Below are 11,592 nucleotides of genomic sequence, written 5' to 3' on the forward strand. Positions count from 1 at the left end.
CATAAAAAATTAATTATATTTTAAAATGTTTATTTATAATTTATTTATTATTTTATTATAAAATAATTTTTCTAGTTAAATTACAGTTGAATTAGTTGGATCAGTAAATCAATAGCTAAAATGGTTTTTTTTTTTGGTGACTAATAGCTAATAAAATGGTTTGATGATCAATACCAATTTTCAAAACCTTGACAAAAATACAAACTCATAAGTAATAAGCTTTTCTAGTTCTCTCTCTTTCTCTCTCTAATAGTACTAATTGTTCAACAATACCCTAAACTACTATTACAGTATTACCTTAGGAATAATTATTATATTTGTTTATATTAAAATCGTTAAAATCATACCAATAGGAATACAATTACTTGATTTGATTATTAATAAAATTACGCAGAAATTACACGAGTTTCACGGGTGCTTATTTTTGTAAAATTGTAAAAACTTTCACTCTAACAATTTTTTTTCTTTCCTTGAGATTCACATAACTTTCTTCAATTTTAACTTTCTCTGGTTTAGCTGATCCCTTCCAGTCAAATTCTGCTACCACAGGTCAGATTCGGAATTTCATCTTCTCCATTTTCTTCCATTTTTTTTCAATGCTTCCTTCACTTATGTCTGAATTTAACTCCTCTTGTTTCCCCCATTTTCTCCGAAACTAAAGATCGAAAATTAAGAGGGGATAAAGGACAGAACTTGTCGTTGCGATTGGCGTAAATTTTCAATACAAGTGTTGAGACGAAGTTATCATGGATGTGAAAGCTGCGAAAGCGTTGCAACTTTCAGCTCTGCTTCAACCGGAGAAGATTCGGTCAAAACCCAGTGGCGCTTCTTCTCTGAGCATATCACGTGAGCCGCACAAAAAGTTTCTCCGGGTTTCGGTTTCGGTTAAGTTGCAGCCTGTTAGAACTTCCACGATCCGGCGCAGGGTAGCACCTTTGGAGGTTACTCGTTCATACGAAAATATCCCAGGTTTGTTGTGAGGGAAAAAAAACACTGTTGGTTTTGAAACGTGCGAGTTTGTATTTGTATTATTTTGTTAATATGCTGTTTTGAAAAAATAAAAAATAAAAAATAAAAGGGCTTGTAACGTGTTACGCGCTTGCTTTTCTAGCTTTGCATTACATTTTCCAATTGTTTTTATTGTTATTGAAAGGACTACTGATTTTGAGCTATCCGTCTTTCAGACAATGATTTACTAGCTGCAATAAGAAGGTACAACGGACAGTGAACCTTACTTATAAATTGCCAATGAATTTGGATTAAAGATTTGTTCTGGTTGTGCGGAAAATTGCAAATCTAATCCTCAACGTGCCTCCCCTGTAATTAATTGTTACTGTAATTAATTCTTTGTTTTGCCTGAATTATATTCCTGTAAACATTGATTGAATAAGGAAGGATTTAAAGTTTAATTTGCCTTGCATGAAATTGATTTGAAGAACCTGTGCTCAGATTTTTGTGACTAAATGTAGTTGGATATCTATGTTAAAAAACATGGCGTGTCAATATGAAAGGTTAATAGACATTTCAGCTGGACCGTTCATGATAATTTCTATCAAGGTGAACTGAATATAACTGCAATGCCCAACTATTGTCTATGTATTTATCATTCTGCAGCTTAAAAAAGTTTATTCTATTGAATAGTTGGAATAATCAACTTCCGCGTCTTTTGAGGAAAAATTATGGTCTCTGAGAAGATGTAGTTTGCCTGGATTGCATATTTGCATACAAGATTGTAACTGACTAAATAAATACTGCCCATTCTTATTTCTTAATGTTCATGCTCCTGTAGCTTCGACATTGGAATCTGGGACCTGTCATGCTCTTCTTGATGAAGAGTTGATTTTGAAGGTAATGACATGAAGTTCTTTGTCATTTTTAATTAGTTTATATCCATTTCGTTAGCGATGTTATGCCCTCCATTATAGTAAGCAAGCATCAAGAAATAGTAAACTTTGCTTAATTGTTTTTTGGCCTCAGCTTGCTATATATGTCGTTATCTTACTTGAATTAATAAATTGCAGAGTAGATCACAAGAGATCGATCCATATTTAAATGGACGCTGTATATATCTTGTTGGTTAGTTTCTTGACTAAAGTCATCATCCAATAATATAAGTTCCAAGTATGACTATTGCGGCATTCAAAATACCTTTAATTTGACATGCAGGAATGATGGGATCTGGGAAGACAACTGTGGGGAAGATTATGGCACAAGTGCTTGGCTATTCTTTCTGTGATAGGTTAGTATGGGAATTTATCATCTTCTTTTTCTCTCCTTCCAACGAAGAACTTGAGTCGTTGATAGGTCTTGATCAATTGGGAGTATGAATAGAGGGAAAAGGGCAGACAGAAGGACTATATTAATTGATTAACTGATTTGAGTTTTTGGAGAGTAGGCCTCTGGAATGTTCTCATTATCTTGTAATTCTTGAATAAATTACTTCTTTATTATCTCTGGACCAGTTATATCAGTCTTAAAGCAAGTAAATGATCATAATAATGCATCATTTGGATAGCGAATAGGCTAGTAGAATATACAAAGAATGGCATGTTGCTTGAAGCTATGTACAGTTTGTGTGTGCAAAAACCAAGATGAACTTCAACTGGTGTTCATATTTAATTGATAATAGAGAAATATAGTTAGATGCAACTATTGTATTATATGACTGTATTCTGTAGATGGAAAAGGGTCATTCTAGTTATCCTGAGGAGTATGGTCTACTGAGCTGCGCACAAAGGATTTCTGATTAAGATTATTATATAATACTGCACATATGTTTGACTATTACAATGCACATACTGTATATTTCACAAGCACTTTAGACATTGTGTTGATTTTCTGCATTTGTTGCACTTATGGGTGCTTTAGTGATGCATTGGTGGAGGAGGAGGTTGGAAATTCTGTAGCTGATATATTCAAGCACTATGGAGAAGCTTTCTTTCGCGATAAAGAGGTCAGTTGAAGAGGATTATTCTTCTAGCTTCTGTATCCTCTTTGTTAAGTTGTTTTGAATTTTTATGTTTCTTTTTTCCAATCTCATCCAGCTCCTCATTTTTGTCTATCTGTTGACATAAACTGCCCCAAGAAGCTGTTGAATCAATATGTTCTGAAATACTAACTAATGAGAGTACCTTAGTAATGTCAAGAGTATAGAATTTAATAATCAATTATTAAAACATAAAAAAAAAAAAAAAAAAACAAAAGAAAAAATAAATGGCATAAACAACTGCTTATCCCACCCCTTGCTGTAGGGTAAGTCTGATATTTGGCCCTTGAAAGTGATGTTAATAGAAGTAGATACATCTGGTTATGAAATGTGCTAACAAGCAATATCATTTCCAATTACTTTTTTGTGTTCTACTATAAATGGATCTGATTGATGGTTTTGTTATTGCATTCACCATTCATTTTCTTGCTTATTTTTACTGTATCAGACCGAGGTATTGCATAAACTGTCCCTGATGCGTAGATTTGTTATTTCTACTGGTGGAGGTGCTGTTATCAGGCCCATCAATTGGTATAATTATAATTATTAACATGTGAACAAGAAAATTGAAGTTTGGTCTTCATTTTTTATGATTAACATCCCATTCTCGCCATCTTGTATATATGGATTGCCAGGAAACATATGCACAAGGGCGTCAGTGTTTGGTTGGATGTACCGCTGGAAGCCTTGGCACAGAGAATTGCAGCTGTAGGAACTAATTCTCGCCCCCTTCTACATTATGAAGCAGGAGATGCATACACCCGGGTAACCTCTTTTTTTCCCCTCCTGCATACAATTTTAGTCACCCAGTCCTAGCAACTTCAATTTTTTAGCAATTTCAGGAGATGCATACACCCGGGTAACCTCTTTTTTTCCCCTCCTGCATACAATTTTAGTCACCCAGTCCTAGCAACTTCAACTCTTTAGCAATTTGCATCAAAGTTTACTTTTTTTCCCCCTCCTGGTAAGTATTCTGACCTTTTGATGTTCTTCTGCAGGCTCTCCTGAAGTTATCTGCTCTTTTTGAAGAAAGAGGTGATTCATATGCCAATGCCAATGCCAGGGTCTCATTGGAAAGTATGCATAGATATTTCTTTTTGGTTTTGAAATAAGAATTGTGGATTTTTTTTCCCGGAAACTTTGGGAATAAAACAGGACTTTATGTATTTTTTTTCCCCTGCCACTTATTGAACTTGAATTGTTTGGACCTGGAGACTCCTAAGATACTTGCCCAGCCTCGCTTTTAAAAAAGACAAAAGGAAAGTAGGAAAAGATCTTTAGTGAACTTAATTATTATTTCTACCTTCTTCTTGATGCTTTCCTAATATATATGGTTTCTGACCTTGTTCTTTATCGTGCAGAGATAGCGGCAAAACTGGGCCAAAGAGATGTGTCCAAACTGTCACCAACTGCTATTGCACTTGAGGTCTTCATACTCAATGCCCTCCCTACTAGTGTCATTTCAGGATGTTTTTTAAAAATATTTTGGTTCGTTTTTATGGGCCAAATGAAATGTTCCTAGGTTAGTTGAATAAAAATGACATCTGTGCCAATCTAGATAACACGCCTCTGCATCTTGCAGGCATTGGAACAAATTGAAGTCTTTTTGAAGGAAGAAGACAACAATTACGCAGAACGCTAATAAAAACACAGACAAGCATTGTTGACGTGTTCATATTTTTTCCGTTATATGCAATCAAGGCCATGATAATATCGGGCAATGTCAATATGTTGAGTTAAAAAAAAAAAGTGATGAAACCTGTCATATGTTTCTGCATAATTTGTGTTGGCATTTAGAATAAGCTGAGAAGCTACCAGCAGTGTTTATGTTTTGTTTATTGTTGATGTAAATATATATTTGTAGTCGAGTTTGGTTGATCTGGTTATGTATTACTTCCTCCAAGAGGATTTTTATGTTGTAAAGTGGTCCGGTTTATTTATTTTTAAATAACTTTGTTTGTTCAACAGCCTAAGCGAAAAAAAGACCTCATGTAAATCTATAAAAACTATAAAAAATATAAAAAAAATAAATAAAAAGAAAAATGTTTGGCAACCGGATGGATGTTGCCCCCAAAATAACTATGGTTTCTCAGGAAAAATAACAAAGCAATCTATAACAAGCCACCGGAAAATGACAGTGAAAGGGGAGAACTAAGCCAGCAAGCAAAAGACGTCCAGTGTAAAAACAAAAAAAGGGAGGAAGAAATGGAGGAAGGGGAGCAAGCAGGCCTCTACGAGATCACGAACACGGAAAAGGAAGACAAAGCAAGCGAACACGGAAAAGGAAGACAAAGCAAGCTTGGGAAGGAAATGGAAAAAACAGGCCAGAACCGGGACGAGTAAAATAGAGCCAAAGAAAGAAATAGAGAATAGAGCCCAGAAGAGAAAGATAAGCATGATGGAGGAGGACATGGAGATAGAAGACAAAGCACCACTGCAAAAGAAGAAAACAAGAAGAAGCAACCAGGGAATGACAGAGGCTGTTGAGCAGCCCTGCTGAGATCCATGAGGATGTTAAGTTGGAATTGTCGTGGGTTTGGAACCCATGGGCAATGAGAGCTCTTACCAAGCTTATCCAAAAAAAAAGTTCCCAACCTTGATTTCCTAATGGAAACAAGGAAGAAGGCAGATAAGATTATGTGACTGAGACACAAAGGAGGTCTACAAAATGTGATTGGAGTTGATTGTAATGGTGAAGGAAGACAAAGAGGGGGTGGACTTGCTGTTTTGTGGGAAAGTTCAATTGAGGTAAAGCTTCTATCTATGTCAACAAATCATACAGATATGGAAGTGAAGAGGGAAGGGAAAACAAACTGTTGGAAGGCAACCGGCTTCTATGGTTGGCCAGAGATCCAAAATAAAAAATTAAGTTGGGACCTCCTTAATGATTTGGGACAAAATTCAAACACTCCATGGGTAGTGTTCGGTGACTTTAACTAGGTGTTATGCCAAAAAGAAAAGCAAGACGAAAATCTAATTATTCTGTCTCAGATCAAGGACTTTCAAAAGGCTGTCCAATCTAGTGAACTCCTGGATTTGGGCTACATGGGACACCCCTTTATCTGGTCAAATGGACAAGCAGGGCAGAGAAACATTCAAGAGCATTTAGATAGGGCAATGGCAAATCTGGGATGGAAAGAGAAGTTTCCAAAAACAATAGTCCAACACCTTGCAATATACAAATCCAATCATAGCCCCATCTCATAGATCTAAATGGGGGAGGTGGGAAGAAGGAGAAAACAACACCGAAAATTCAGATTTGAAGAATTATGGTTAACAAATAAAGATTGGGATGGAAAGAGAAGTTTCCAAAAACAATAGTCCAACACCTTGCAATATACAAATCCAATCATAGCCCCATCTCATAGATCTAAATGGGGGAGGTGGGAAGAAGGAGAAAACAACACCGAAAATTCAGATTTGAAGAATTATGGTTAACAAATAAAGATTGCGGGAACATCACAGAAGAAGCCTGGAAAAACAGCAACGGGGGATTCAAGGAAAACTAAAGGTTTGCGCCGAAAAGCTGGGAATCTGCAGGAGAGAAACTTTTGGAGACATCCCAAAACGGATAAGGAAAGCATAAGAAGAAATAAACAGCATCAATGAGTCACCACAAACTGAAGAAGCAGTAAAGAGAGGTAGGGAATTGGAATCAGAATTAGATGAGCTTCTGAGGATAGACGAGATCCGATGGTGCCAAAGGTCCCGGGTGAGCTGGCTAAAATATGGAGATAAGAATACTAGTTTCTTCCACCAAAAAGCTACCCAACGGGAGAAGAGGAACTGGGTTGACTCAATTGTAGATGATAGAGGAGTTAAACATGAAGATGAGGATCAGATTGAGGGGATTATGAGAGGATTTTTAGAGATCCTTTTCACCTCGGAGGAAACCAGAGATATCAAAGAAATGGTAGAAGTGGTCAAAGGGAGGATTAAGGAAGACATGTTCGAGTTTCTCAATGCCGACTTTTCTAGAGAAGAAGTCTATCAAGCTCTCCAACAAATGCACCCTACAAAAGCTCCCGGTCGGGACGGAATGGCTACAATCTTTTACCAAAAGATGTGGAAGAAGGTGGGGGAGGAAGTAACTGATGCTGTCCTAAAAATTCTGAATGAAGAAGGAGACCCAACACCAATAAACCAAACCTACATTTGTATGATTCCAAAAGTAGCAAAGCCAAGACACACAAGGAATTTTCGGCCTATATCCCTTTGCAATGTCATCCTCAAGCTTGTGACCAAGATGATGGCTAATAGATTTAAAGCAATCCTCCCCCAAATTGTTGGGGAAAGCCAAAGTGCATTCGTTCCTGAGAGACTCATAACCGACAATGGCTTGATTGCCTTTGAAATATTTCATTACATGAAAAAGAAAACAGTGGGGAAGAGAGGTTATGTGGGGTTAAAGTTCGACATGGAGAAAGCATATGACCGGGTGGAGTGGAATTTCCTTAGAGAAGTCTTCATTTCTATGGGATTCCCAAGTAGATGGACAAACATGGTTTGGAATTCCATTAGTTCAACATCCTTCTCCATCCTCCTCAACGGAATCCCCACAAAATCTTTCACTCCGACTAGAGGCTTGAGGCAAGGGGGTCTACTATCCTCGTACCTTTTCATTCTTTGCGCCGAAGTACTCTCCGGACTACTTAGTACAGCTCAGAATAGAAGTTTGATACATGGGATCATAATTTCGAGGAACGAGCCAGAGATTAATCACTTATTTTTCGTGGATGACAGCATATTATTTACTAGAGCCTCGGACCAGGACATCCAGGAAACAAAAGATGCTTTGATTACATAACAACAAGCTTCAGGGCAACGCATTAACTTGGAGAAATTCGAGTTGTCTTTTAGCTGAAATGTACCAACAACCAGACAAAGGCTTATCAAAGAATGGATGGGAATAAAGGCAGTAGAAAGACACTCAAAGTACTTGGGGCTTCCAACATTTGTGGGGAGATCCAAGAAACAAGTTTTTGAATTTGTCCAAAAAAGGGTGTGAAAAAAGCTAAAAGGGTGGAAGGAGAGTTTCTTATCCAAGGCAGGAAAGGAGGTGCTAATTAAGGCGGTAGTCCAATCTATTCCTACCTACATCATGGGGTGCTTCAGGCTACCAAATAGCATATGCCATCATATGGAGTCGATGATAAACAGATTTTATTGGGGTGCTAAAAATGGAAAGAAGAAAATTCATTGGGTGAAATGGGACAAACTCTGTCAACCAAAACAGAGTGGAGGGCTTGGTTTCAGGGATATAGGAGCTTTTAACTTAGCCCTCCTGGCAAAGCAAAGTTGGAGACTTATGAGGAGCCCAGAATCACTAGCAGCTAGGACAATAAGCTGCAGGTACTTCAATAGGAGGAATTTCCTGAATGCAGGAGTTGGGTTCTCCCTCAGCTTTACATGGCAAAGCATCTGGCAAGCAAAGGGTGTTTTGGAGATAGGAGGTTGCTGGAGAACTGGAGATGGAAAAACGATCAAGATTTGGAAGGATCCCTGGCTCCCCAAATAGAATGGTTCCAGAATATTGTCTCCCCCAAAAATCTTAGACCCTAACACTACTGTGGAGACACTGGTAAGGGAAGAAGAAAAGGCCTGGAATATAGATCTTATTAACCAGATCTTTGCCTCATTTGAAGCCAGACAAATTCAAGAAATTCCAATCCCAAGATCAGAGCAGATAGATAAATTTATATGGAAAAAGGCAAGAGACGGAATGTTCAAAGTCAAATTAGCCTACCACCAAATTAAAATTCAAAATAGACACCAATCTGGTAACAATTATGAAAAACAAAGAGAGGACAATACCTAGAAGGAGTTATGGAAGACTAAGGCACACCCAAGGACACTCAACTTTATCTGGAGGCTGCTACATAAGTCCCTGCCAACCAAGAAGAATCTAAGCAGAAGAGGGGCTAGGTGCACACCCACTTGCATGCGCTGTTGGGAAGGAGAGAAAACCAAAGAGCATCTGATCAGGCAATGCGACTTTGCGAGGAGATTCTGGTTTGCCTTACCCCTAAATCTAAGAACTGAGCAAGAAGATGGTTTAACGTTAAGAAAATTGTTTCTTGATATTCTGAAAAAACTCCAACTGAAAGAGAAAGGACTTTTCTGTACTTTAATTCACCAATTATGGAGAGCCAGGAACCAACTAGTGTTTAAAGACAAAGAGCTGTCAATTATAGAGGAAATTGAAACTACAAACAGGGTGTTCAAAGAGTTCTGGAAGGCACAGAGGAACGAAGAAGAATTTCGCACCACTCAGGTAGATAATCGACCCCATCAACAAATTTGGGAAGCACCTCCTAATTCAATGGTGAAGATTAATGTGGACGCTGCGAAAGACAGGGGCAATAAAGGAGGGGTAGGTGTGGTTGCTAGAAATTGTTGGTGCCAAATAATGGCAGCGGCAACCTGGTCTTTACCCTTTTTCCTTTGGAAGCCCACGAAGCAGAGACATATGCAGTTAAATGGGGATAAATTTTGCTACAGAGTGTTGTTTCATGGAGATTATTGTTGAAAGTGACAATTTAGAGATAATGAGAGCTCTAAAACAAGGAAGAATCTCTGACTCTTATTTTGGATCATTCATTGCTGATGCCTTGGAATTATGCAAGAAATTTAGATTTGTTTCCTTTAGTCATGTGAAAAGAAATGGAAATAAAGTAGTCTATGAGTTAGCCCAATTGGCAATTACCACTCCAAATTATGTATGGATGGATGAGGCCCCAGGTCATGTAACCAATTTGGCCATGTGTGACATATTGGCTCCAATTGAATGAATATTTCCATTTCTAGTAAAAGCAAAAAAACTGGTTGCAGAAAACTACGGTTGACATATATTAAAAATTATTTACCTATATTTTTTCTTTACCAAAATAGACAAAAAAAAGCATGTAGTAGACTATAACTTCATTTGCCTCTTATTATTGAACGTTCCTTTAACTAGGCATTACTACTGCATCAGTTTTTTTCTTTTTTGAACTCAACTCTGGTTTACAATCATGCTTGAAAACTGCAATTTTCAGTCGCAGTTATCCTTTTCTACGAGGGATTAATTTTCTATTAAAAAAAAAGTGTAGTGGTGCAACAAGAATAATCAATGGAAAGTCTTATCACACATAGCATAAATTTAAACTCTATAAAAAATAGGTTTAGATATATATATATATATATATATATACAAACTAAACAAGAGTAATAAAAATGTCAAATCTCAACAGCAAAACACCTCTGAATGGAGCATCCATTAGTGATAAAGCTGTAAGAATAGAATTCACTGAAACCTTCATCACACGTGGTGGCATGCAACTGTCCAACTTCAGTCTTTTTAACTTGAACTCTAAGGCAACAAATATCAGCAAAGTTCTCATTAAGTTCCGGCGGTTTCATTGACTTATGACGTATCCAAAGGAGAAACAAGTCGTCAACTGCAGTCTTAACCATAACGGGCTTCATTCTTGGAGGCACAGGAAAAAGATAGCCTTCCACTATCTTCCGAACCCAGGTCCTTTCCACTATCCTGAGTTCATGCCCCACTAACATCGGCAATGGGTTTTCAACGTACCGATACAAAACTTCACCAATTCACGCTGTCTGAAACTCATAACCAGTCGGTGTCATATTTTTATTTCACGCCTCTTTCATTTGATTATAAACCCAGGACGTAAGGGATCCATCATCAGAACTGGGAATGTTTTTGATCTCTTCCCAACTACCAACCACTGGGTCAAGAATCTCGCCAAAGATGCTCGACTTCTGCGATGGTTCTCCCACCACGTAGACCTTTCCGTGGAGGGCAGTCGCTCTGCCTTTGTCACGAGAGATGCGCATGCTGGGACCTTGTCGCCAGCGATTGAAATGGCAGTCAAGAACCCACACATCGGCAGAAAGGACGTCACCAGAATAACCGCCGATTACATAAATGTCATGATTTAGGAGGGCGCACATGGTGGACGGACGGAACGTACATGTGAAGGAATGAGTGGAAGCCGGAGGACAGGATCGGGGTCATCAAGGTTGACCATGAACCATTGGACGTGGTTGGAATCAAGGTAGTTGACGAAGAAGTATAGCATGGTTTGCTTACCATAGAGGGTGGTGTGGGTGTCATAGAAGAGTGAAGAAGAGAGGAGGGAGCGAATGGTTTTGGAAACTTGGGACAAATTTGGGTGATACGACCGTGGCATGCATGCTAAGCAATCTAATGCGACATCATTGGGAAGAGAGGGGATTAGCCCTTCTTGTTTCTCTTGTTCTGGTGTTTCTAATGCTTTTGATTTTTTTCGAGCACCAGCGGCTTCGACTAACAATGACATTGTTGTTACTTTCTACTTTGAAATCACTTAGTGCTCCGCACAGACTACTTTTTTTGGTGAGGAACAAAGAAACAAAAAAAAGACAAAAAAAACGAAACTAATCTAAATCCACCTGCAGAAACTGCAGCAAGTTCATAAGAGGTTGCGGCCAAGGGCAATGCTGAATGTCAGCTACACGCACAGGTCAATTTAATCCTTCATCCTTCATATTTAAAATTGTTATAATTTAAAATTTAAAATTTAAAATTTACAAAGATAAAAGAAATTATTTAAAAATAA

General features: G+C 37.9%; 1 protein-coding gene across 3 annotated transcripts in view; it reads left to right on the forward strand.

The window, feature by feature from the left end:
- Positions 1-4,900, forward strand: part of LOC107631133 (shikimate kinase, chloroplastic) — a 6,277-nt gene extending 1,377 nt beyond the window's left edge. Inside the window, exons 2-12 of one of the 3 annotated variants that reach the window (XM_016334475.2) lie at positions 476-549; positions 662-969; positions 1,790-1,848; positions 2,022-2,076; positions 2,167-2,239; positions 2,869-2,953; positions 3,435-3,517; positions 3,622-3,751; positions 3,985-4,063; positions 4,348-4,412; positions 4,569-4,900. In XM_016334475.2, the coding sequence (XP_016189961.1) occupies positions 747-969; positions 1,790-1,848; positions 2,022-2,076; positions 2,167-2,239; positions 2,869-2,953; positions 3,435-3,517; positions 3,622-3,751; positions 3,985-4,063; positions 4,348-4,412; positions 4,569-4,628 (912 nt within the window). In that variant the 5' untranslated portion in view covers positions 476-549; positions 662-746 and the 3' untranslated portion in view covers positions 4,629-4,900. The remainder of the gene's footprint in view (positions 1-475; positions 550-661; positions 970-1,789; positions 1,849-2,021; positions 2,077-2,166; positions 2,240-2,868; positions 2,954-3,434; positions 3,518-3,621; positions 3,752-3,984; positions 4,064-4,347; positions 4,413-4,568) is intronic. The other 2 variants (XM_016334476.2, XM_016334477.2) reach the window with 2 other exon arrangements.

Source organism: Arachis ipaensis, chromosome B03 (assembly GCF_000816755.2).
Source record: "Arachis ipaensis cultivar K30076 chromosome B03, Araip1.1, whole genome shotgun sequence".
In the NCBI taxonomy this organism is placed as follows: domain Eukaryota; kingdom Viridiplantae; phylum Streptophyta; class Magnoliopsida; order Fabales; family Fabaceae; genus Arachis; species Arachis ipaensis.